The sequence below is a fragment of the Phoxinus phoxinus genome, assembly GCF_949152265.1.
Source record: "Phoxinus phoxinus genome assembly, chromosome: 2".
In the NCBI taxonomy this organism is placed as follows: Eukaryota; Metazoa; Chordata; class Actinopteri; order Cypriniformes; family Leuciscidae; genus Phoxinus; species Phoxinus phoxinus.
Genome location: NC_136877.1, coordinates 48991652 through 49018926, shown reverse-complemented (window position 1 = coordinate 49018926; position 27275 = coordinate 48991652). Strand labels below are relative to the sequence as shown.

Genomic DNA, 27275 nt, shown 5'->3' with positions numbered 1-27275 from the left:
TGTGTGTGTGTGTGTGTGTGTGTGTGAGAGAGCCCTTCTTAAGCACTTTCCCTGAGTAGTGTACACAAAGAAGCTGTTGTCACAGAAACAACACACACACAGTGTGAATGCCAGCACACCAAACTCTTAAAACAAAAAGCTTCCAACATGATAGAAGAGACATTGTTGGTTCCCCAAAGAACGGTTTCTTAAATGAACCATTATTTTCTAAAGAACTTCTTCCATTATAAAGAATATTTTGTTCAATGTAAAGGTTCCATTGATAATAAAGGTTCTTACTGGAACCACAGATCCCAATAAACAATCTTTATTTTATTTTTTAAATGTAGCAAATTTGTGTTTAAAAATGGAGTTCTCCACTGAAAAACCAATGCAATGGGATTTTATGCAATTAAATAAGGCAAAGCTTTGGTTAAAGTACAACGTTGAGTGAAAATACAATAATGAGTTTGTTTAATGATTTATTGAACCCTTTTTTTGCCGCCATGCACAATCACATGCAAGTCCAACGGAGTATAACAACTACATGATTTTATCAAGCCATATTCAAGTCCAGCAGGGACTCTCTCTGAAGTTATATAGGTGCATATGGGAGGACGTCACTGCTAATATACTTTTTCATTACCATTTGCTTCAACCGTGAAAAAAAAAAAAAAAAAAAAATCCAGTATTGCATTCCCACGACTTTTAGAAATAACAAAATGAATAAATGTAAATGTAAACAAAAAAATAGAGAGATTGAAGAAGCAGAGCTTTCAGAAACCCCATCATGGCAGTGTTAACTAGTGCTCTGGTAATATAATGCAAAAGATGTTGATAAAAATGTACTTTACTTTAAAAAAGAAATGCAGAAATGTGTCATCAATCTGTGATGAGGGTCCATCAGCTTAATGCCATTTTAAAAGCTGCTACATGCATCATATCAATACATTTACTCCTCGTGTGTGTGGACTAGTGAAGGCAGAAAGCAGCGGCTTTAACCTTCACAATTCAACACACAGATTAGATCAACAGACTAGTACAACTACATACATTCACTCGACCTTCACCTTCTTACGGTTAAACATTATACGCAATAAACCAGTTTTAAAACCACATGCCTCCAGATGCAGACAGCAGCTGCAATTGCACTGTAAACCAGCTTCAGCAGCAAATCTTGATATTAATACGCACCACATAAAGAATATATATTTTTCTTGAATCTTGAAATAGTATTAAGCATCTTTTCAAATGTGTTCATCTGGTACTGACTGAAATGTGAAAACATGGGGTTGTTGTTGTGCAAAACAGGCAGAACATTGGGCAGATCGAGAGTGTGTGTGTGTGTGTGTGTGTGTGTGTGTGTGTGTGTGTGGCATGTGACAGCAGCATTTCATTGATGATACTGGACATTAGAAACATTCATCTCCTCCTCCTGGAGATCAGCGACTCACGCGGCGTCTTTGATCAGATCAGCGAGTCTCCTGAAAGCCTGTGGATGGAGAGGAGAGAGGCACACATGATGAGGGGAAGGCCTTGCGCTCGAGTACAGAGGATTATGGGATGTGCTCGAGTTCTGAGGCATCATATATAAATGGAAACATTAAAAAGCTGAACCGGACTGATCGGACTGAAGGCAGCAACATCGTGAAGCACACAAACACACAAGATACTCGACTGACGTAAACTTAAACCCTATATACAATATACTGTATATATATATATATCTGTGTGTGTGTGTGTGTGTGTGTGTGTGTGTGTGTGTGTGTGTACCTCATCGATCTGTTGAGGTGTGGAGAGAGAGAAAGCCGCTCTAACATACGGACACGGATCTGAGCTGATGATGTTGAACACTCCTCCAGGAACCAGGAGAACCTGCAAACACACACACACACACACACACACACACAGTAAATGCTCCACGATCGTCTGAAAGTAAAGCTGACACTGAGTCTGGGAGGCAAATCATGCGGTGTGTTTTAAAGATCAGGTGCTTCAGTTTATTTACATACACAAACACACACATACATTCAAACTTTGGCTTTAGCAAAAAGCCTCAGTAAACCTGCTATAAAGCGACCGTGACACACACACACACACACACACACACACACACACACACACACACACACACACACAATTGACTTGCATTTACAGGAAGCGTTTACAATGTATAAAGGAAGGTGCTTTTATCCGGCACAGTAGAACGTGAAATCATGTGTTATTACACTCAGCACAGCAAACTGTACGTGTGCGTTTGTGTGTGCACGTGTGTGTGTGTGTGTGTGTGCGTGTCAGCGTGTGTCACTGACTCACTATGTGTGTGTGTGAGGGTATGTCTGTGTCAGCGTGTGTGTGTGTGTGTGTGAGAGAGCGAGTGTGTGTGTCTCTGTGTGTGTGCGTGAGAGAGTGTGTGTCAGCATGTGTCTCTGTCCGTGTGAGTGTGTCTGTGCGTGTGAGTGTGTCTGTGCGTTTGTGAGTGTGTCTCTGTGCGTGTGAGTGTGTCTGTGCGTGTGTCTCTGTGCGAGTGTGTGTGTGAGTGTGTCTGTGCGTGTGTGTGTGTGAGTGTGCCTGTGCGTGTGTGAGTGTGTCTCTGTGCGTGCATGTGTGAGTGTCTCTGTGCGTGTGTCTCTGTGCGAGTGTGTGTGTGAGTGTGTCTGTGCGTGTGAGTGTGTGTGTCTGTGCGTGTGTGAGTGTGTCTCTGTGCGTGCATGTGTGAGTGTCTCTGTGCGTGTGTCTCTGTGCGAGTGTGTGTGTGAGTGTGTCTGTGCGTGTGAGTGTGTGTGTCTGTGCGTGTGTGAGTGTGTCTCTGTGCGTGCATGTGTGAGTGTCTCTGTGCGTGTGTGTGTGTGAGTGTGTGTGTGTGAGTGTCTCTGTGCGTGCGTGTGTGAGTGTCTCTGTGCGTGTGTGTGTGTGTCAGTGTGTGTGTGTGTGTGTGTGTGTGTGTCTCTGTGCGTGCGTGCGTGTGTGAGTGTGTCTCTGTGTGTGTGTCTGTCAGCATATGTGTAAAGCCCAATTTATACTTCTGCATTGAACATCGTGGGCTGTGTGTGGCGTGCGTACCCTTCGGCGTACCCTGACGTGCACCTCTCCAAAAATGTAACAGCACGTCAGTTCTACGCGGACGCAAGCACTGTGATTGGTCAGCCAGAACTCCTCCCCCGGGTCTCAAGCTCCCTCTGCGTGTGTAATTGCGCGTCAACATGGACAACGACGCAGAAGAATAAATGAAAACCAACGCGTAGTCTACAGTGTAGAAGTATAAATCAGCCTTAACTGTCAGCATGTGTGTGTCTGTGTATGTGTGTGTGAGTGTGTATGTGGTGAGTGTGTATGAGAGAGTGAGTGTGTGTGTGTGTGTGTGTACCTCTTTCTCTAAAGCTCTCTCCATGATCAGCCGCTGTGTGTCTTTAATGTCCTTGAGTTTAATCCACAGGAACATCCCAGCCATCGGAGGATGCCACTCGGCTACATCTACAACACACACACACACTAAATGCTGTTATCTGGACTCTGACACAGATCATTTACTTATTCCAGTGAAATCAACATTAACGTGTCCAGCCGTGTGTTTGAGATTCAACACAACTCAAACTCAGGACGGCATCTGCTCATTTCCACAGAAGATCTTACTCTCGACTCGCAGTTTGCAATATCAAAAATCATATCATGCGTCACACTGGGGCAAATGATAAAATACACACTCAAGAGTTAAGCCTTGTAACAAGAGACTAGTGTGATAAAGTCACTTGTCTGAACAAATTCATATGCAAAACTTGATCAAATCATGATTGTGTAAAACTATAAATGGCCATTTTCACAATATATATAAGAATACCAGGATTGGATGTGATGTAAACATCCACCAAGCACTGCTTACATGGACACACACACACACACACACACACAAACACACACACACACACACACACAGCTGAACTACATTAGTCTAATAGGCTATATCAGCACTAAAAAGGACAATTTAGCTAAAAAAGACACTTTTGTACATGATTAATATAAACACATTAACAAGAACATTTGGAAACCCTCGTCTAGAAGTGCGTTGCTGTAAATGTGAGTTTGGTGTTTTCTACAAACCTCTGAGCCATCGGTCGGCTGAGGAGAGCATGGCGTTTCTCTGAGATCTGTAAAACTCGATCACCCTGAGGAAGAGGAACAACTAATGTCAAACACAAGCACATCTGAACTCGTGTAGAAGTCCATGAAGAAAATCAGAACGGAGAACAGTGTAGTTGCACTCGACAGAAGCCTGAAGATGATGAGCATTTACACCAGAATACAGAAATACAGGAACTGAACTCTCAGAAACTCACCCGTCAATGTGTGTGAGGAAACCAGCTCGACCCCAGTTCTGCAGCAGCTGAGACACGATGATCTACACACACATCAAACACACACACACACACACACACACACACACACACACACACACACACACGTTAAAAAACAGATTGAATTTTATACATTTAACAGATAAAATAAATGTCATACGTGTATGTTGCAAATTACTACACCACAGCTACGAGAGAAAACTATTTATTTTGTACAGTATTAATACGAACTATTATTCAAATAAATATTAATTATTCTTTCAATATTTATTGAACATTATTTAATGACTTTGCTGATTTAAATTAATGAGTATTTTGCAAATGATTACACCACAGCGACAAGAGAGAAAACAACATTTATTTTGTACATTGTAATTTTTTTTGTAATTGCATTAAATAAATATGAATTATTATTCAAATAAATATTAGCTAATATATTAGGATATGTATTAAACATTATTTATTGAATCTGCAAGTTCTTAATTAAAGAGTATTTTGCAAATCATTACACCAGTGACAATTTAAAAAACATTTATTTTATACAATATTAAGTGCCTAAAATAAATATTATTATTATTCAAATAAATATCAGCTAATATCTTTTACTATTAATTACACATTATTTATTGACTTTGTTGATATTAATTGAAGCAACAAAAAACAGAAAACTATTTTATACATTTTAATGTACAAAATAACAATTACTAATAATTATTAAAATAAATATGATTTAATATAATTAAATATTTTTTAAACATGACTGCTAATCTTAATTACAGAGTATTTTGCAATTACACAGCAACAATAAGAAAAACAATATTTATCTGATACATTATTTAACGATTTGTTGATCCCCCCCCCCACAGACTCATCAGTGTTAAAGCGCTTGTGTTTCCCGTGCATCTCTTCTCCGGAGATTCCCGCTGTGAGAATAATTAAAGTTCAGACTCATTATCACGTTACGCAGATCTGCTCGCCGCTGGGATCTGAAACATGTGTGTGTTTACGTGTGTGTGGAGCAACAACGCCTGTACTGTACGGACGCCAGATACAGAGGAATGCGGAGCAACCCTCTCCTGAAGCGCTTGTGTTGCTGAGGTGTTGCTTCAGGATGAGTGTGTGAACAGGACTGGCTGGTGTGTGTGGATGCGTGACCTGTGTGAAGGTGCTGGTGTGTGTGTGGATGCATGACCTGTGTGAAGGTGCTGGTGTGTGTGTGTGGATGCGTGACCTGTGTGAAGGTGCTGGTGTGTGTGTGGATGCGTGACCTGTGTGAAGGTGCTGGTGTGTGTGGGTGCGTGACCTGTGTGAAGGTGCTGGTGTGTGTGGATGCGTGACCTGTGTGAAGGTGCTGGTGTGTGTGTGGATGCATGACCTGTGTGAAGGTGCTGGTGTGTGTGTGTGGATGCGTGACCTGTGTGAAGGTGCTGGTGTGTGTGTGGATGCGTGACCTGTGTGAAGGTGCTGGTGTGTGTGGGTGCGTGACCTGTGTGAAGGTGCTGGTGTGTGTGGATGCGTGACCTGTGTGAAGGTGCTGGTGTGTGTGTGGATGCGTGACCTGTGTGAAGGTGCTGGTGTGTGTGTGTGGATGCGTGACCTGTGTGAAGGTGCTGGTGTGTGTGGATGCGTGACCTGTGTGAAGGTGCTGGTGTGTGTGGATGCGTGACCTGTGTGAAGGTGCTGGTGTGTGTGTGTGGATGCGTGACCTGTGTGAAGGTGCTGGTGTGTGTGTGGATGCGTGACCTGTGTGAAGGTGCTGGTGTGTGTGTGGATGCGTGACCTGTGTGAAGGTGCTGGTGTGTGTGGATGCGTGACCTGTGTGAAGGTGCTGGTGTGTGTGGGTGCGTGACCTGTGTGAAGGTGCTGGTGTGTGTGTGGATGCGTGACCTGTGTGAAGGTGCTGGTGTGTGTGTGGATGCGTGACCTGTGTGAAGGTGCTGGTGTGTGTGGATGCGTGACCTGTGTGAAGGTGCTGGTGTGTGTGGATGCGTGACCTGTGTGAAGGTGCTGGTGTGTGTGGATGCGTGACCTGTGTGAAGGTGCTGGTGTGTGTGTGTGCGTGACCTGTGTGAAGGTGCTGGTGTGTGTGTGGATGCGTGACCTGTGTGAAGGTGCTGGTGTGTGTGGATGCGTGACCTGTGTGAAGGTGCTGGTGTGTGTGTGGATGCGTGACCTGTGTGAAGGTGCTGGTGTGTGTGGGTGCGTGACCTGTGTGAAGGTGCTGGTGTGTGTGTGGATGCGTGACCTGTGTGAAGGTGCTGGTGTGTGTGGATGCGTGACCTGTGTGAAGGTGCTGGTGTGTGTGGATGCGTGACCTGTGTGAAGGTGCTGGTGTGTGTGGATGCGTGACCTGTGTGAAGGTGCTGGTGTGTGTGGATGCGTGACCTGTGTGAAGGTGCTGGTGTGTGTGTGTGGATGCGTGACCTGTGTGAAGGTGCTGGTGTGTGTGGATGCGTGACCTGTGTGAAGGTGCTGGTGTGTGTGGGTGCGTGACCTGTGTGAAGGTGCTGGTGTGTGTGTGGATGCGTGACCTGTGTGAAGGTGCTGGTGTGTGTGTGTGGATGCGTGACCTGTGTGAAGGTGCTGGTGTGTGTGGATGCGTGACCTGTGTGAAGGTGCTGGTGTGTGTGTGGATGCGTGACCTGTGTGAAGGTGCTGGTGTGTGTGTGGATGCGTGACCTGTGTGAAGGTGCTTGTGTGTGTGTGGATGCGTGACCTGTGTGAAGGTGCTGGTGTGTGTGTGGATGCGTGACCTGTGTGAAGGTGCAGGTGTGTGTGGATGCGTGACCTGTGTGAAGGTGCTGGTGTGTGTGTGTGCGTGACCTGTGTGAAGGTGCTGGTGTGTGTGGATGCGTGACCTGTGTGAAGGTGCTGGTGTGTGTGGATGCGTGACCTGTGTGAAGGTGCTGGTGTGTGTGGATGCGTGACCTGTGTGAAGGTGCAGGAGTGTGTGGGTGCGTGACCTGTGTGAAGGTGCTGGTGTGTGTGGATGCGTGACCTGTGTGAAGGTGCTGGTGTGTGTGGATGCGTGACCTGTGTGAAGGTGCTGGTGTGTGTGGGTGCGTGACCTGTGTGAAGGTGCTGGTGTGTGTGGATGCGTGACCTGTGTGAAGGTGCTGGTGTGTGTGGATGCGTGACCTGTGTGAAGGTGCTGGTGTGTGTGTGGATGCGTGACCTGTGTGAAGGTGCTGGTGAGTGTGTGGATGCGTGACCTGTGTGAAGGTGCTGGTGTGTGTGGATGCGTGACCTGTGTGAAGGTGCTGGTGTGTTTGGATGCGTGACCTGTGTGAAGGTGCTGGTGTGTGTGTGGATGCGTGACCTGTGTGAAGGTGCTGGTGTGTGTGTGATGCGTGACCTGTGTGAAGGTGCTGGTGTGTGTGGATGCGTGACCTGTGTGAAGGTGCTGGTGTGTGTGGATGCGTGACCTGTGTGAAGGTGCTGGTGTGTGTGGATGCGTGACCTGTGTGAAGGTGCTGGTGTGCATCGTCGAGGCCTGGATGTGCAGAGCGACCCGATCCACCAGCGGCTTCGGCCCCGTCACGAAGCCAATCCGCAACCTGACCGCAAACACACATCAACAAAACACATCAACCACAACCTGAGGAAGGCAGTGAGACGGAAGGTCATTATTAATATCTTTTAGAAGTGGTTTTATTTCATGGTAGAATATAAAAATGATCAAATTCAATTAATATAAATAATATCAATTACTAATATAAATATACATATCATTTACAAAATATGCATAAGCATGAATACTTTGTAATTGAACTATATGTAAATTAATTATTTATATTAAATACTGATTACTTAAAAGCTAATTAATTAAATACTATGCAATAATATTAATACAAAATGATTCATACATAAATTATGTATGAAGATACATATTTAATATATTTGATAAATTATAAGTTATAAATATAAAATATATGTTATTAAATTATATGTACATTAATTATATGAATACATAATTGACAGTACTGTATAAAAACTATTTAATTCAATGCAATTATATATATATTATTATTTTATTATATATATATATATATATATATATATATATATATATAATTATGTATTAATATAAATGTATATATAATTAAATAAAATATACATTTTATTGAATGTTATTAAATGATATGTACATTAATAAATAATTGATGGTACTATATAAAAACTATAGAATTATTTAACTGTTATATATAATATATATATATATATATTTTTTTTTAATCAGGTAAACACTTTTTTTATCTATAAATAATACAAATATGATAAATAAAATAATAATAATATATCACTATTTTGTTAGTATTATGGCCCGACTAATGGTGCCAGTAAGCTATGCATCAAATACAGTATAAACCAGTACTGTTTGCTACACTCCAATAATTAGAATATTAATAATTATCTTTGATTTATGGTTATGACATTTGGCCGTAAGGCAGTGATGGTGTCAGATGGTAACACCACGGTACTATACGATTACCTCACTCATGTACTGTACACAATTAAATGTCATGTTCCCAAAAAAATATGGTGTTACCATGGTAAAAATGCATGACAGATGTAAGTGACAGCATGTCCAGTACATATCTTGATGTTGCCATACTTTTCCAATCTCTCTCCCTGAGAAAGAGTTTTTTTCCTTTCTACCCAGAGTCAATATCCTGACAGCTGTGTCTCGTGACAAAAGCACTACTGTCCAGTGATCAACTCAGTGACATGTGAAGCACAAACTGGCTTTTGACAGCACCCACCCCGATGACAGGATCTTGGAGAAGGAATCCGTTCGGAGGACGCGTCCGTCCACGTCCATGGAGAGAAACGTTGGTGCCCACGGCTGGATGACGAGAGAACAGAGAGAGCGTTCAGAGCGTTATCTTATCGCAGCAGCAATAGAGAGGCTATCAGAGAGGTCAGTGTATATGATGACTGCTTCCTGCTGATTAATCACACAATACACACAGATGCTGCGAAGAGAGCAATAAATCAGACGTACTTACTTTTTCAAATTGCAGGAAATAATACGGGTCATCCTCAATGATAAGCATATCATAAATCCTGGCAAGCTGCAAATGAAAACAAAATTACAATTTAGTGCATTTTCTTTCTTTCTTTTTTTTTATGTAAAAAAAAAACATTAAAATATGTGGCCCTGGACTACAAAACCAGTCACATGGGTAAATTGAGATTTAATTGAGATCATATAAATAGTCCAAGTGACTACAGTAGCTCGCTCAACCTTAAGTTTATTAAGTGACTTTTTGTGCGCAAAAATAAATAAAAATAACGACTTCTCGGTATAACTAACAAGTTTGCAAAAGTAGTTTTTCAAAAAAATGCAAAATACCCGAAAATATGAATTATGAATGCACTTTCCCCCCGCGTCTCCATCGGGCCGATCGGCGCGAGCCTTGGTGACGTTGTAGACAGTGTGAGAACTACCAGCCCTCAGAGTTTCAAGTCTCTACGACTTCCGGTTTGGTTTATTATTATTTTTAAAAGTAAATTTAGTACATCTACTTCAATTTATTTCTGTTAGTTAAAATGTTTTGTTTTGTTTTGTTTTATTATAACTATTTCAATTACAAAAAAAAATTTTTTTTATATGAGTTTTAGTTTTATTTAACAATTACATTTTAATTATCACAACATCTGAATGTCATCATGCAGGGACCAAACCGTGTGCATTGAGGAAGTAAACACTGCTTACTTCATAGACTTCCTGTTTCCTCTCATAAGTCATGGATGCTCCTGTGGGATTGCCTCCGTTGGGGATGGTGTACAGGACTCTGGGGACGGTGCAGTCCGGCTTCTGTGCGTCCGTCGGGTCCCACCGCGCCAGAACCTTCCTGAGGTCTCCCGGGATCATGCCGTGCTGATCGCTCGGCACGTTCATGATGTTGCAGCCCAGCGGCTGCAGCTGTGGAGGAGAGTCGACAATAACATGTAAACGTGTTCCTTTAACAGATCATGAGAGATCACATGGAGATGGTGGTCCATCTCTGTCCTTACAGCTGCCAGCGTTCCTGAGTATGTGGGAGCGTCGAGGAGGACGTTGTCTCCGGGATTGACGAGCATCTCGAATATCTGATGAACAGAGCGAACAGGAAAACTGGAATTTTAGTATATAGTTAAAAAGAGGAGAAATCAGCAAAATCTACGACAACAAACATGTAAATGCGAGGTGAAAACCACAGGAACAGCAAACGCTTCCGTCTAGGGCTGTAACGATTAATCGCGATTAATCGAAATCCAAAACAAAAGTTTGTGTTTACATAATATATGTGTGTGTATTGTGTATAATTATTTTGTATATATAAACACACACACATGCATGTATATATTTGAAAAATATTTGCATTTATATACTGCATATATATTTTTATATGATTTATATTATATATAAATAGAACTATTTTATATATAAATAACACATTTTTATTAAATATATCCATGCATGTGTCTACTTCCGTCACAACATCACCTGACGCGGCACTGAAGAAGGTCATGCTGTGACCGAAACATTTTCACACATGTTTTTTATGTGCTAAACTTTTTCGCAACTTTCATCCTAAATTATGACACATACTCCAATATGGATATCACTAATAATATTAAGCATACTAAAAACTTCATGAGCAGAGTGACTGTATCGCCACAAGAGCATTTATTAGTGACAGTGGTGTTTTAGTCATCATAGTTTTTATTGGTAACATTTTTAATTAGCTTATATTTTCAGTTTTCATCTTAATTTATTTAAAGGTTTAGTAAATTTGCTGGGAGTTTTTGTTAGGTTTTTATGCCTATTTTTTTTTTTTTTATGGCAGTTTTGGTTATATATATATATATATATATATATATATATATATATATATATATATATATAACATTTATTATAGGTTATGTTTATTTTATTTTAAGCAATAAAACTTTTTTTTTTATTTTTTTTCATGGTTTCAGTTTACATTCATGCATTTAGCAGTTCTTTCTTCCCCTGGGAATCGCAGGAAGGCTTAGTTAACTAGAATAACCCTCACTAGGGATGCATAATATATTGGTGCCCATTAGGGCTGTCAACTTTAGTCGTTTAGTCGACTAATCGGTCGATGCCGTCTTGGTCGACTGACATTCTCATTGGTCGACCATGCAGTTGCATTTTTTTTTTTTTTTTTTCACCAATAAAGAAATTTTCATTGATTTACTCCTTGATATTTATTCATTTATAAGCATTTATATATTACTGTATTCTAAATATAATTAGCATATGTTTTATCCCCAACTTTAAATGCTTTAATTTAGGCTATTTTGTAACAGCGCCACAGTTTAGCGCACCACGTAGAACAACGCAACACTCGGTAACCGCACCTGTGGCTGGCTGCACTGCTGCTTGCGCTCACTACGGAATAGAGGTAGTTTTGCTGTATTCACTCAGGTAGAACGCTACATCCGCTACTAATCAGAATTCCGGATTTTCCGACCTGAAAATGTGACCTACGTGAATCATGCAGACACTTTTCAACAAGGTTCATTCAGCGCTGCCGCTCCCACCACGCGCATCACATCACGCACTGTGCGTAGGGTGCTGAGTGCTGAGGGGGCAGCAAAAAATAGTCTACTGAAAAATCAATAATTATATTTTAATAATTATATTAAATATATAGCTCACTGATGCCTGCAAAAAGTTTCTCCCGGAATCTAGAGCGAGCGAGCGAGCGCGCCCGCGAGACAGAGACTGTGCTCCAAACCGCATAGCCGCGTGCATGGCAGAGGGAGAGAGAAAGAGACCACGCGCGTGTGTGCCTCATGAAGTACATGTAAGACAAACTCTACATTATACCGCTTATTACATGACTACCTACCAAATAAATAAATAATTTGACACTAAAAATTGATTTTAAAAGGAGTTTATGGATTTAAAAACGATTTATATTGCTTCCGCTAAAGAAAATAGTCCGTCTCACTTCTCGTACTCAAGTAGAAGTACAGATACTTGGGGCGTCTCAGTATATTTTCCTGCTTTTTTAATTTTCAAAGAATTGTATTATTATTATATTTTTTTATGTATTATTGATGTTTTTTGTTTTATAAATGCTCTGACAATTGTTTAATAATGTTCAATCAAAATGCAAAACATCGCGTTTTTTTTTTTTTTTTTTTTAGTCGACTGATCGTTGCTCAGGACAGGACTTTGGTCGACTAAGCATTTCTTTAGTTGACTACAGCCCTAGTGCCCATATTATTATTGTCCATAATTTTCAGTGTAAAATGCTCACTATGGGTCTGATTAGGACGTGTGTGTGTGTGTGTGTGTGGGCGTACTTTACAGAGCCCCTCCTGACTGCCGGTGGTGACACACATCTCCATCTGTCCTCTCTCTGGACTGTAGTCGGCTGTGGGAGGATTGTGGAGGCTTTTCTGAAGATCCTTCATCCATGAGACCAGCTCTGGAATCCTACCAGCACACAGACACACAGACACACACACACACACACACACACACACACACACACACACACACACACACACACACACAATGAAGCAATAGCAGTGTGCTTACAAATTGTAATTGATTACTGATTTCAAATTACATACATAATTACGTAATCGTTAGATTACACATTTTATGTAATGCATTCTGAATACTTTTAGATTACTTTCGACCTAATCCGTTTATCACACGGATTTAAGTTAGAGCAGTCAATAGATTAAACATTTAAAATCACGATTAATCGCTCCCATTGCAGACGCTGGTTTGCTTTTTCCAGCCGAGAAACATAGTCAGCATATCATCTGGCCATACAGCGTGAGATGAACACGTAAATTACATTCATTAAAGGTTTCACATTCTTCACTAATGTATTTGTGTTATTTTTAATTATTTTATTTGTTTACATTTTATGCATTTGGCAGATGCTTTTATCCAAAGCGTCTTACATTGCATTTCAAAGTAGACATTTTTACATTCTTATCAGTTTTTGCTTTCCCTGGGAATCGAACCCATGACCTCGACTGTTTGTAGGATTTCTAATTAATCACATGCGTTAACTCGTTAACATTGACAGCCCTAATTAAAAAAATTATGTTGAGCCATATTGTTATAAAAATACAAAAGATGTAAATATATTCCACTCTTTTTTATCAAAAACATGAATTGCATTGAACATTACATGAGGGTTTCCCAACCTGGGGTTTATAAAGTAACTGGAAGACGTATAATATAAATGGTAGGCTTGTTAGAAATAATTTTTTAAAAGAGAAACAAAGAAGAATTAAGGAAAATTGATAAATCATTAATAATTGTTTGAATAATGTTTGGGCCGGGTGCGAGAGGTCCCAGGTTCAAATCCCGGACGAGCCCCCAATTTATTGCCCACATTCATGTAATCCATAAAAAATTAAATGTAATTTTGGAATCCGATGCCATAATACAGATGAAAACATGTAAACTAGCCAATAGTGTAGTGTTAGATACCCGTAAGAGCCGGAGTACTGCAGCGCTCTCTTCATCAGCGCCTCATCCAACACCACATCCTGTCCTCCCTTCACTCTCACCGTGGCCGACTGGAACGGGAAGGTGTTGGGATTGGGAGCTCCTCCGGCCAGAGAGATCAGAGACGGAGGAGATCGCTGCTGAAGCTCGGCTGGATGATCACAACACAACCAGAAACATGAGGCCTAGTCACGCTTTATTAAGTCAAGTCATCTTTATGCAATGCAGATTGTTTCAAAGCAGCTTTTTTTTCTCTCTCTCTCTCTCTCTCTCTCTCTCTCTCTCTCTCTCTCTCTCTCTCTCTCTCTCTCTCTCTCTCTCTCTAATAACTCAATGATGCGAGCTTCATCAAATATGAGATACATTCGTAAAGCAGCTCAAAAAAAAAAAAAGTGTCATTATTCAGCTCAAGTCAGTTCAGTAGCCTATTGACTTATAAAGTTCATCAATTATGAAATGAGTTCAATTCTACGGTCAGTTCAAGTTTTTTCGATAATATTACTAGTTATCATCTCGTCATTGAGTCACATCTCAGTCAGGCAGTTCATTTCAATCATGGTAATAAACAGTAATATAATAATAAAAATCAGACTCACTCAGTAAGCGAATAGCCGATGGTTTCCTCGCTGCGCTCACAGCTGTCAGAAAGCGAGTGTAATTCATGCTTCTGATGGGATGGAGGACATGGGAAACTTTTGAACAGATCAGGCAAAGAAAAGTGATTTTAATTTGTGTGCATCTGTACTATTGTGTGTTACAAAATTAGGAAACAATCCTAATGGGACTTTTAATGGGAGAATCCACAAACATTTAACTGAAGATATACATATATGTATGTGTATGTATATATATATATATATATATATATATATATATATATGTGTGTGTGTGTGTGTGTGTGTGTGTGTGTGTGTGTGTGTGTGTGTGTGTGTGTGTGTGTGAGAGAGAGAGCTTAATGCACATATTTATAAATAGACAAAGAAAGTGATTTATTGTGCAACAAAAAAGAATACAAGGAACATAAACATAAATCTGCTTGTTTGTGTAATAAATCATACTGATCCCATTTTTGATTATGAAATGTAAGATAACTTGAAACCGATTTCTTGTGCAACAGGTTTGACAAGGTGCAATATTAAATTCACCCCTGTGTTAAAATCTCGATATCTTGAAAATGTCAACTTCGAAGAAAGCCATATATTTATGGAAAACGTGATTTACTGACATATGCACGGCTGAAAGTTCAACTCCAAAAGTCAACAGCGATCAAACCCACGTGGATAAAGCGTGCGAATAAATCACACGCAAATCAACATAATCGCCATTCGTATGAATAAATACATAACACGAATCATCAGATCTGCAAGCTTTGCAAAACGACACACATTTTACAATCTCCAAGCCTAACCTTTAAAGCACTGACCCGTAACTTCCCGTACCGGTACCGCTGAACGTCTCCCGCAAAGATTTCTGGACCGTGTAGTTTTCTTTTCCGCAATACCACAACTGTTTGGTTACAGACATTTTTCATATTATCTTCCTTTGTGCTCAGCCAAAAACACTCATACAGGGTTACAACTTGGGGATGAACCAATGATGACAGTGAATTTAATTAAATTTACTGAATTTTTTTTTTTTTTGGTGAACTGTCCCTTTAAGCGCCAGTCAATACCCACACTTGCGCGTTTTTTTTTACACTTGCTTGACCTCTTCTCTACTTTATTACATTATGTATTTCTTTCCGGAGTTGGGACAAAGCGTTAAATTAAGTGTCAAAAGCAGCAAGATTGTGTATTTTGGACAGGCATAAACATTTGCTCTTCCTTTGGGGAACAGAAACACCTGGTGATCACGAACGACTGTGATTGGCCCTGCCAAGCAGCGCTGAGAAAGGTAACAGGCAACAAATGACAACACCATCGCTCATTAAACCGAAAACACACAACCAGGATTTAAAATATGAGAATTATGCTGCGTTCACACAAATAAATAAATAAAAACATTTGTGACGAAATGTAGAAAGAACCTAAGCGCAGCGGTGAGCGAGCGAACTACATTACCCACAATGCTTTGGCACTAGGAAGCACAATTGTAAACACAATGCTAGAATGCTAAGGGAGTTTGCACGGGAATTAGTACATTTGCGTTAATCTGATGCAGGAATAGACCCTTATATGTATTCAGTATGATTATTGTGGTGATTAATTAAGGGCAAACTCACTTTACGTGTCCATGGGGAAAAGAAAAGACATGATTCACCCCAGATTTCTCACTGGTAAGTCTCATTTAATGCTTTTGTAGAGGAGAGAGAATTACAATCGAGTGTTTCTTAACCCACGTGTCTTCTTTGGTATTAAAAACACATTAATTAAAGGATTAGTTTACTCAAAAATTAAAATTATCCCATAATTTAGGCCTACTCATACACCTAGGATGGCTTGAGGGGGAGTAAATTATGGGATAATTTTCATTTTTGGGTGAGCTATTCCTTTAACATGCACGGTAATGTAGACCTTACAGTTAAAGTAGGACACTATTGAGTGTATATTCATTCACTCCTGCCTTTCTAATCAACTAAATGTCATCTGAACTGTGTGTTTGGTTGATGTGTGTTCTTCAGGAAACGGGGATGATTACCTCCACAAGAAGAAACACAAAAAGCACAAGAAACACAAGAAGAAGCACCACCGGGATGATGGACACAGCTTCTCCTCCGAAGCCCTGGAGTCAGACTCCGGGATGCTGGTCCTCAAACCTCCTCAACTCAAACTCAAGATCAAACTGGGAGGTCAAACTCTAGGCACCAAGAGGTCAGTGGGTTTGCCCACGGACTGAGACTTCTAAACATGAGCTTTTCGTTTTGATCCCTTTAGGAAATGGTCCCAAATTATGACAATTTCTATAAGAATTTCTTCAGAATTGTTTTTTAAAAGGTTGCACATATTTAATATGTTATCAAAACTACTTTTGCTGAACAACCTGTTGCACGCAATCGAATACATACCTTCTGACCTTTTATTATAATAATTGTGAAAAAGTTTATCTATTCGGGTCATGATGGATAAATAAATCTTCTTTTTTTATAAAGTAAACATAAGAATAACTTTTATATTCTTATTAACATTTCAAGGTTAACATTGAACAGCAACTTGCGCTTACTTGATTATCCGTACATTTATTATTATTATGTTTTTTTTAGAAAAATCATGTTATAAATGAGAGTATCAAATAAGATGCAACATAAACTATATATTAACTCCTTTTGCGTTTCTTTAGACAACAAAATTACAATTTAAAATGTTTCACATAATACCTTAAACTGGAAAAGATTAGATTTTTAATAATAAAGAATACAGATATTTTTTTTTGCAGTATGGCGACCTTTTATTTTTTCAATCTCCCTTATTTGTGTTTTACAAACATTATTGTACATAATATCTGCGCATAATTTTTTTATCAGTTAATATTTTTTGCAGAATGTTTAAAAAAAATAATTTATTGCGCTTAACAAGGCGTTTTTAATTCACTTCAAAAAAAATATTGTCTTGAAAACTTCCCCTTAATTTTCAAAGAGAAACATTTTTTATTGCCTTTTTCCTCATGCACATTTTAATGTTACAACTCAGCCAAACAGCCGAGACTTCAAAACATCAGCTTTTCGTGTTCGTTTACATCATTATAATATCAATATATTTACAGTACAACAACTCACGAGTGTCACTGTCTTACTGAAGTCATGGAGTGATAACAGAACAAATCTCTTATAGATGTTAATGTAACAAATTAATACATATGCTTTTTCTTTATATTGGTTTATTCTTGCTTTACAGTCCCCCTGTAGTCAATAATACTCATTTGATCACCAAAATGACATTTAATACTTAATATTTTATTCTTCAAGCCTTAAAATAGCTTGAATGTAACTCTACATTTAGTGTACGCGGCTCTATGAATATGCAAATGAGCCCCGCCTCCACTCACTCACTCAGCTCAGAGATCCGCTGGTTGACGATCACACGTTGATCTGATTGGTTACAAGGTAGTGTGTGACGTCAGAAACACCAGCGATTTCTAACCGTGTTTTTGAGACTGTCTTTGTTCACTGCAGTTTTAAGGAGAACACACTCAGCAATGCTGTCGACTTATGAACTTACACATGGTTTGTCTTTAAGCAGATTACAAACACCATATAGACATATAAACAACATTAAAAGCTGGATTTTCACCACAGGGGGACTTTACAAGGGACAGTTTACCCCAAAATATGACAAATTATAGACAAAAAGATTATTTTAAAATTCTTTAATATTCACAAAAAAATATTGGTATAGTTTGGAACAAAATATCTATAAAGCATAGTTGTACACTAAAGATCTGGGCTGGTAACCACACGTTTGCAGGTTCAAACCGTGTCCGAGGCGATTCATAAAGTGTGATGTTGTCTCTCTCTCTGGAATAAGTGTGTAATAAGTCAGTTTTGTGTTTCTGCAGTGTGCCCACGTTCACCGTGATCCCGGACTCTCTGCGCTCAGTGTCGTCTCTGAACGTAGAGACCGATGATGATGGCGATGAGGATGATGATGAAGAGGACGACTCTGATGATGACGTGCCGTCAGAGGGAGTTCCTATAGAGCAGTACCGAGCCTGGCTGGGTGAGCGCGACGCCTGAATATGAGTTTGTGTAAGAAAAATATTAATATTTAAAACTTTATAAAGTAAAATAACTAGCTTCCGGCCAAACGAACATACGGAAGTCTAAAGCGTAACTGCTGATATTTTTACGCTACTTCCGACGTCATAAGTTGCGCTTTAGGCGTAAGTAGAGACTGTGTTTGCCCGGAAGCTAGTTATTTTACTTTATAAAGTTTTAAATATGAATATTTTTCTTACACAAACTCATCGCTTCATTGCATTTTAAAAAACGAAATCTGAGTATTGGATAAAGCCAGGTTAAAAAAAAAGTTTCATTGTGTTCACATATTAGATGGGAAAACAATTACAGAGGGATTTATGGATTTCTACTTTTGTTATCCTGTAAATCAGAATATACTGTCAATAGCCTTAAATTGATTTGCCATGTTTTTTGGAATAAAATGTTATATAAATCAGGCTATGAATAATATATTTACAAATCCCTCTGTAAATGTCTTCATAATATAACTAGGTACTAGACTGGAAGGTTTGGTGTATATCGGTGCGACTGAAGTGGAGACTTCAGACTTGGAGAATGACAGAAAAGTAATTTTGAGAAAACGGGCTTTAAAGATTTATCATCAGCCAATGAGATTGCGCATTCAGCCCTTTTACTTTCACGATTGGATGCTGATAAAGAGGAAATTACCATATTTGGATCCGACAGCATTGTACTGGAGAGAGAGAGCTTTCTTACAGTGTGTGTGTGTGTGTGTGTGATGACAGAGATAGTGGAGCAGCGGATGATTTATAACGCCAACTTTTGTTGAATTTCAGAGAAATCTACAGACGCAAATAGACAAAGTGCAGTAATATAAAGACCTAAATGTGTATTTCAGACTTTTTTTCACCACAAGTCTGAAAGAAGACATGTTATTGAGGACAAATATCCCAAAATCTCAAAATTGACCAGTGAAAAAAAACTGGTTTTGCCTGCTGTGTCTCGCCTTAAAGTGAACTACTCCTTTAATGTGTGTGTGTGTGTGTGTGTGTGTGATACCCAGATGAGGACAGTAACCTGGACCCGTGTCCCCTGCCCGACACGGACTCGCTGCTGAGACGCCCGATGGACGAGGAGGAGCGATGGCTGGACGCGCTGGAGAAAGGAGAGCTGGATGATAATGGAGAGCTAAAGAAAGAGATCGACGAGTCTCTGCTCACGGCCAGACAGGTGCCGTAGAAACACACACACATCTGAACGGCCAGACGGGTGCCGTAGAAACACACACATCTGAACGGCCAGACGGGTGCCGTAGAAACACACACATCTGAACGGCCAGACAGGTGCCGTAGAAACACACACACCTGAACGGCCAGACAGGTGCCGTAGAAACACACACACCTGAACGGCCAGACAGGTGCCGTACAAACACACACATCTGAACGGCCAGACGGGTGCCGTAGAAACACACACATCTGAACGGCCAGACAGGTGCCGTAGAAACACACACATCTGAACGGCCAGACAGGTGCCGTAGAAACACACACATCTGAACGGCCAGACAGGTGCCGTAGAAACACACACATCTGAACGGCCAGACAGGTGCCGTAGAAACACACACATCTGAACGGCCGTAGAACAATTTCCCTCCGGAACAATTAGTTACTTTTTTGTGGAGTAACGCAATATCAAAACACATTACGTTTAAAAGTAACTTTACCTAACACTGTTTACAAAAGATTTATATTTCAAATAAATGCTGTTGTTTTGAACTTTCTACTCTTTAAGAATCCTGGGGGGAATTTATCAGTTTCCACACAAATATGAAGCAGCACGACTGTTTTCAACATTAATAATAATAAGAAATATTTCTCGAGCAGCAAATCATCTTTATTATTATGATTTCTGAAGGGTCATGTGAGACTGCAGTAATGATGCTGTAAATTCAGCTTTGATCACAGGAATAAATTACATTTTACTAGATATTCACATAGAAAACAGTTATTTTAAATTGTAATAATATTTTACATTTTTAGTCAAATAAATGCAAAAGAGAAAATAAAAAACAAAAAGAAATTGTACCGATTTGATTACAAGTTACAAATGAATAGTTGTTGAAGTGTGTGAGTGATCTTTACCTTGACCGAGTTTCTTCTCCGCCTGGACAGAAAGCCCTCTTACACAAGCAGCAGATCCAGCCGTTACTGGAGCTTCCCATGGGATACAAGGAGAAGGAGCTGACGGCCGAGATGATGCAGAAACGCGAGGAACGCGCGCGCAAAAGACGTCTTCAGGCGGCCAAGAAAGCGGAGGAGAGCAAGAACCAGACCATCGAGAGACTGACCAAAACCAGCAAGGCCAAGATCAAGAGCATGAGGGAGCGCAAGTCCAAGCAGGCCCAGGTGCCCATGGTGCGGTACAGCAGCAGCGCTCAGGGCGCCGGCGTCTCCTATCCCGTCGGGATCCCCGTCCCGACTCCGGCAGCGGCGCCGGCGCCTCCTCCGGTCCCGGCGAGCTGCGGGGTCTCGGGATGCTCCAACCGCAGGAAGTACTCCTGTTCACAGACCGGGACGGCCCTGTGCAGTCTGGAGTGCTACCGGAGGAACCTGGTTCTGCTGGAGGGCGTCGCGTAAACGCTCCACACGATTATGTTGAACACTCGTTTGAAGAAAATCATGCTGTGCATTCAAACCCGAATACAGGAAACGGCAACACTTTACAGTCGATTTGTCAACGTTAGTCACAATGAACAACTTTTTACTGCAATTATTAATGTTAATTTATAAATATTCTTTTGTTTATTGTTACTGGTTCTTTTATAATACGTAAACTTAAACCGTTTGAAATGTATTGCCGTGTGTCGAAATGAACAAACTAGCTTGTTAATACATTTTAAGTCGTTTTCATTGTTGATTTCGAATGCAAATTTAAAGTGTTACCCAAATTTCTTCTGTTTTTTATTTATTATAACTCACTTATACTTTAATTACAAATGATTTTCAGAGAAATTCCTAAATCATGAGAGTTAATTTCTGCGATAAGTTGATAAAACTACAAGCAAACATGATTTAATGTAAAAATCGCATTCAAACACGCATAAAGCGTAAAACAGTAACAATTTACAGTCAATTTGTTAACGGTAGTTACTTTGGACACCTTTTTTACTTCAATTATTAATGTTAATTTATAAATATTCTATTGTTATTGGTTCTTCCATAATACATTCACTTAACCTGTTTAAAATGAATTGGCATATGTAGAAATTAACATTAAATAAATGTAGTAAGTCGTTTTCATTGTTCATTTCGAATCCAAATTTAAAGTGTTACCCAAATTTCTTCAGTTTTTTTTATTTTTTATTTAATTCAATGCGACTATAACTCAGAATATTTAACTAACAATTACAAACAATTTTCAGAGAAATTCATAAATCATGAGAATGAATTTCTGTGAAATAATACTACTTTGAATTGAGCTCAACCACATAACGGCAAGCACACACGTTTTAATGTAAATCCTCCTGTAAACACATTGTGGAAATTGTTGCATTGAATCGGAGTATAATAATGATTTAACACCTTCGTTCTGAATGAAACTCGCTGTGTAACGTGTGAATCTATTGTTGGTTTATTTTTGTAAAAACACTGAAATAAAGAACACCTGGTCCTGAAGGTTAAATCTGCTTTCATTTATTTGATAAATGATGCACATTTTGTTGGATGAACGACGTATTACAAAGTTTTAACTTATGAAGTTCCACACCTTAAATAAAAAAGTACAAAAGCATTTCATATAAAAGTTCAGGTAAGGCTGTGGTCGTAAGCCTCGGGCCACTTGATCCAGAGAGGAAGAGTGAAAAGGTGTTTTCTAGTGTCCGTGAGCCTGTAGCTTGTGAGATCCAGCAGGTTGAGGTATTTTTAATCGGTCACTGCTACAGACGTCGCTTGTGTTTAACGGTCATTGAGCACTAAGTCCACAACAACACATGATTATCATCACAAGGATTAGTTCTGTCTTAATCATGAACCAGTGGTTTTCTGTCCTCGTTCACACACACACACCTCATAATAATGTTCTTGTGCTGTATGGTGGTGTGACGCTGACGCTACACGGCCAAGCCGAAAGACAGCCGGAAGGCCATTTCCACAGGAGCTTCTGCCACAGAGTCATGGAAACACACGTAAAACTCCTGAGGGACGGGCTCCAGAAGCATCCGCCTGCAGACACACATCAGAGACTATCAGAGCTGGAAATACACGTGTGTGTGTTGGTGGATCACAGTGAGAGGAGGATTATGGGAGGATGATTTGGTGTGTTCAAGTACAAATGAAAGCGAATTCAAAATACTGTAATAAATAGTATACTATAATAGTAATCTTGAATCTGAAACGCTTTTACATTTATTTTGTAACTGTAAATACTCTTGGAAGCAGATATCTATGATGCTTTTTTATACATTCTACACAATAATCAGAATAGATGAGGCTATGATCTTCTTCTTGGACTGTAATACTGGCTCAGATATAATTGATTGATTTAACACATTAAAGTTAACAATTCTTCTTGGGAAGTTTCATATACATAAAGCTAAAGTAATGTCTATAACACTAATGTCTTTTAATTTTTTTTGTAAAGATCTTAAAATATTCCATGACTCATTGAATTCAATTACTAGAAATAAGAAATGCATAAAAACATCTCTATTGTGGAAAAAAATAATTTGTAGAATGTAATGCTTTACTCTGTATAAGGTCAGATCCGTTTTCCCCAATCTCTGTTTGTTTTATGTTTGATGTTAAATGTCATTGTAAACTTTCAAAAAAAAAAAAAACTCAAGATGTAATAAAGATATCTCAATATCCTTTTAGATTTGGGATTTTAACAAAAAATAAAATAAAATACTCTAATAGTAATGGAACACAAGCTCGTTTATCATAACAACGAATGGATTTTTTTTTTATTTAGGAATAAATATTGTTAACAAATTACTATGGTAGCAAACTAGCTTGTTAAAGCTAGCCAAGTTTATACTAATGAAAGTGTTCACATTGAGATTACATGAAAGTTTTAAATGTATGAATTAGTGTACTCAAACATTTCAAGTTAGGAAGTACAAAAAATTAAAATCTGCCAGGTGGACAGTAACAAAGTACATTTACTTGAGTACTGTAAGTACACTTTTTGAGTATCTGTACTTTACTTGAGTATTATTTTTTCTGGAAACTTTAACTTCACTACATTTAAAAGACAAATATCGTACTTTTTACGATAGGCATAATTTGGTTGCATTTTGGTTGTAAATGAAAGTCTGGTTGACGTCAGAACTCGACTGATGTTGGTTTCTGACGTCAACCGATTTTCAACCACAATACAACGTCTGTCCAAAATTGGAGTTTCACGTCAATCTGACATTGGATTCTGACATCAACATGATTTTAATTTTCAACGTTGGGTTTGGTCTTCTAAATGTGCATTTTGTCATTGTTTTGGAGCACTCTAGCTTATAGATAACAGTACGGCTAACATATTCATACTAAAAGCCAAAAAACTGGGAACAGCCATTTGTGTGTCCGAAACCATTGTGGACATTATTGAGTGACTTATTCAATCCCACGACTGGAACTGTGTTCTAGAAATAAATGTGATATTGATATGAGGGTAGGCAGAGATTCAGAGGCATAAGGTACTGGAAATTGGCTATTACATGCAACAATAATAAAACAATGCATTGACATTTACTTTTATACTTAAGTACTTTTAAAAATGAGTACTTCTGTACTTTCACTTAAGTAAAAATCAATCTTTACAACTTTTACTTGTAACGGAGTAATATTTGACCAGTAGTATTTGTACTTTTACTCAAGTAAGGAAGTTGTGTACTTTGTCCACCTCTGAAAAAAAATTGAGGCAACTTAAATGTTTTGAGTTTTGCCAACTTATTCGGGTTTACGATGTTGAGTTGTCACACGCTGCTGGAGGTCAGAGGTCACGTACCCTATAACCCAGTAGGTCATGGTGGGAGCCGGTTTCTTCTGATCGGTCCAGTTCTCAGGTTTGCACTGGAACAGAACTCCATGTTCTTTGACTGGACCCAAACCTCGAGTGCTCTGGGGCCGCTCGGTCCCTCTGCGATCCTGAAACACGTGTGAGACCAGCAAACCCGTCCATATTACTAGTTCATTTCATTCATTTTTTTATTTCGAACAACAAAAATATGCGAATAAAATAAAATGTAAAAATACAACATGTTGCAACATACCGAAAGGAAAAAACAATATCTATAAAGTATTATAACAATAATTTCAATATGTTTGAAAAGGAGCGGGATGAAGCAGAAGCTTATTATTTATTATTTTGAATATAGAGAAGAGCAAATATATACTAGCATAGAAATGAACACTGCGGTGGCTTATTGATTCATAAACATTATTTAACAGACTGGTTGGAATACGGAGGAATGCATAACAACTATTACAAATGATTTATTTCGGTAAATAAATTCAAATACATTTTATCTATACTGTATATATTAGATGAAAAACTTTACTGACAATACATGTAGTAATGAAACTATAATAGTATATAAATAATACTACTTGCTTGTTCATAAAAAAGACAAGGTTCTTTACAAAAATTGTCTTAAAGGTTTACCAACTGCAATTAACTGTACACAAATATACAGACTTTTAAAATTGTAATTAGTCATAAATAAAATATTTAAGTATAAAATAAATTAATGCAACTGTTACATTTAAAAAATATATATATATATTTTTAAATTATATATAGAATTAAATACGCAACCATTCAAAAGTTTTGGCCCTGTAAGATTATTCATGTTTTTGAAAGTCTCTCTGGCTGAATTTCTGTGATAAAAAAAAACAGTAAAATTGTGAAATATTCTTACAGTTTAAAACAGCCGTTTTCTATTTTATTATATTTGACCATTTAATTTATTCCAATGATCAAAGCTGTCAAAGTCCAGTCTTCAGTGTCACTTGATCCTAATATGATGATTTGATGCTCAAGAAACATTTATCTCTAATTTTGCAAAATTTTTGCTTAGATTGTATATGTACCGGGCTGTATGTAAAGCACTCTTGCCAACATGTGTTGTTTTTAAATGTGCTATATAAATAGATGTGATTGGTTTATGATTATTATCATCAATGCTGAAAACAGTTGTGCTGCTAAATGCTTGTGCTGCTTGTTTGATGAACAGAAAGGGCAGTGTTCACTGCATCAGGGCAGGAGTGCTGCGCTGAGGAGCGCTGTTACCCGTGCGGGGAGGCTCAGCGTGAAGGCCTGGCGGATGGACAGGCAGCAGTGGTAGAAGTTGTGGATGAGCTGTGGGTGGATGGAGCCGCTCAGGTGATGGACTTCTCTGTGTGTGGGAGCGATGAAGATGCCCTGCACCGTCTCCATCAGCACGTAGTGGAAGAGTGTGTTCTCAGCGCCCGCCGTCAGTCTGTCCACACACACACACACACACACAACGTTAGGTCAAACCACTCACTCTGTTCTTGATAAGTACAAAGTCATTAAGACACTTAAAGGTACACTATGTAGGAATTTCTCCCATCTAGCGGTGAAATTGTATTTTGCATTGAAACGAGTAGTGCTTGTAAAGAGTTTAATGTATGCTGTTGAGTAAATGAAGTATAGGTTGGGTTATTGGTAAAATATTTGTGTAAATGTTTGTAATTCATTTTAATAATTCTATATTTTGTATGCGCTTTAATGTTATTTGTATGTGATTGACCAGAAATTCTGTGCACCTGTAATGTTGAAATTTGTCCCTTTGGTGGCACCGTAGTTTGCACAAGGGAAGATGAACTTTAAAGGGTAGCAGCCGTGTTTGAGCCTACATGGATTTTATCTGAGATTTTGTGTTTTATTTATGAATTTAAAGAACTTGACGCCCGTTTCATGACGGAAGAAAGGACTATCGTATATTGTTTTGCATTCCTTGGTGAGCGCAGCGAGGTACGATATGTTTTCATTCATAGATAAACCATAGAATTGTTTGCACATATGTATGGTTTATTTTGCTGTGTAATTATTGTTTGTCACCCTAAATGTTTTTTTTTTTTTGTAATGATGTTTGTAGCCGTGAAAACAAGTGTGTGAAATGTTTTCAATACAGTTTTCACAGTGCTAAGGTGATGATGGATTTAAAAGGTTGAACGTCCTGCTAGTTTGGCGAACGAAATAAAGGACACCCTATGCATCAGTCGAGACTCTCTTTTTGGATCCAAGGGCTGCTACAGTGCTCTCTAGCGCCTTTCAAATGCGTGTTGCAACTACGGTAGCCATTATGTACTAAGCCGTTATGTCTTCCAATAGCACATTGAGTTTTCTTTCGGGTGATGAGGTTCGTTATTTCAAACAAACTGCAACTTGACACACAACGAACAAACCTTTCTGTGTCAAGGGATTCCTTCTCCTGTGGCTCGGCATAAGTATGAAGTACCGTGCAGTGCAGCCTGTCAAATTTGCCGGGGCAGTGACAAACGCCTCTCACTGATGTCCGTTTTAGTCACGTGACGCTGGCTCTGAACGTAAACGCGCTGAGGTAGGCTAGTGCTTTTTGTCCCTCTCTGCTATTATAGTTTTTCAAAATGGCGGAACGACATGGAAGCCTCCGTGGACCTACCCGTCCCATGTAAATAAAGATAAGAAATTCTTCGCTTACGAGGATAAGTCGGATCATTGGCAGAGGTGATTTTACACCAATGAGGACATATTTATGAATACAGACATTGATTTTAGCTAATAAAATACTTAAACTACACAGTGTACCTTTAAAGTG

The 27275-nt window shown here is 39.1% G+C and overlaps 3 protein-coding genes across 12 annotated transcripts in view; 1 reads left to right on the top strand and 2 right to left on the bottom strand.

Moving 5' to 3' along the window:
- Positions 1-427: 427 nt before the first annotated feature.
- On the bottom strand, positions 428-26301 carry aadat (aminoadipate aminotransferase). Of its 7 annotated transcripts, none has more exons than XM_079605385.1 (14): positions 26297-26301; positions 14427-14519; positions 13813-13981; positions 12660-12792; positions 10353-10427; positions 10051-10260; positions 9341-9406; positions 9095-9177; positions 7792-7888; positions 4314-4375; positions 4078-4142; positions 3347-3453; positions 1753-1854; positions 428-1471 (listed from the first exon to the last, which is right to left on the bottom strand). In XM_079605385.1, the coding sequence occupies exons 2-14, from the start codon at positions 14491-14493 to the stop codon at positions 1430-1432; spliced, it is 1278 nt and encodes a 425-aa protein (XP_079461511.1). In that variant the 5' UTR covers positions 14494-14519; positions 26297-26301; the 3' UTR covers positions 428-1429. The 7 variants fall into 7 exon arrangements, with proteins under 7 accessions (XP_079461511.1, XP_079461509.1, XP_079461508.1 ...); XM_079605383.1 differs by lacking the exon at positions 26297-26301 and adding an exon at positions 15254-15894 and having other exon boundaries at positions 14427-14522; XM_079605382.1 differs by lacking the exon at positions 26297-26301 and adding an exon at positions 15239-15493 and having other exon boundaries at positions 14427-14522.
- On the top strand, positions 15722-22192 carry ino80b (INO80 complex subunit B). 2 transcript variants are annotated; one of them, XM_079605396.1, is made up of 6 exons: positions 15740-16105; positions 16451-16640; positions 18322-18482; positions 19527-19693; positions 20632-20887; positions 20948-22138. In XM_079605396.1, exons 1-6 carry the CDS (start codon positions 16063-16065, stop codon positions 21094-21096), a joined length of 966 nt encoding a protein of 321 aa, XP_079461522.1. In that variant the 5' UTR covers positions 15740-16062; the 3' UTR covers positions 21097-22138. The 2 variants fall into 2 exon arrangements, with proteins under 2 accessions (XP_079461521.1, XP_079461522.1); XM_079605395.1 differs by having other exon boundaries at positions 15722-16105; positions 20632-22192.
- Positions 22132-27275, bottom strand: part of intu (inturned planar cell polarity protein) — a 41803-nt gene continuing 36659 nt past the window's right edge. For all 3 annotated transcript variants that reach the window (XM_079605355.1, XM_079605353.1, XM_079605354.1), the window contains exons 14-16: positions 25742-25931; positions 24458-24597; positions 22132-22680 (exon numbers count right to left, since the gene is read on the bottom strand). In XM_079605355.1, the coding sequence (XP_079461481.1) occupies positions 22569-22680; positions 24458-24597; positions 25742-25931 (442 nt within the window). In that variant the 3' untranslated portion in view covers positions 22132-22568. The remainder of the gene's footprint in view (positions 22681-24457; positions 24598-25741; positions 25932-27275) is intronic.

Bases quoted from the DNA above. Each gene is read 5' to 3' on its own strand.
- aadat (XM_079605381.1), bottom strand. From the start codon at position 15,354: ATGTCTGTAACCAAACAGTTGTGGTATTGCGGAAAAGAAAACTACACG. The intron at 10,428-12,659 runs GTACGCCCACAC...TCTGTTCATCAG, and splicing joins GTCAGGAGGGGCTCTGTAAA to ATATTCGAGATGCTCGTCAA. The intron at 1,855-3,346 runs GTACACACACAC...GTGTGTTTGCAG, and splicing joins AGAGAGCTTTAGAGAAAGAG to GTTCTCCTGGTTCCTGGAGG.
- ino80b (XM_079605395.1), top strand. From the start codon at position 16,063: ATGGGGAAAAGAAAAGACATGATTCACCCCAGATTTCTCACTG. The intron at 16,641-18,321 runs GTCAGTGGGTTT...GTGTTTCTGCAG, and splicing joins CAAACTCTAGGCACCAAGAG to TGTGCCCACGTTCACCGTGA. The intron at 18,483-19,526 runs GTGAGCGCGACG...TGTGATACCCAG, and splicing joins GCAGTACCGAGCCTGGCTGG to ATGAGGACAGTAACCTGGAC.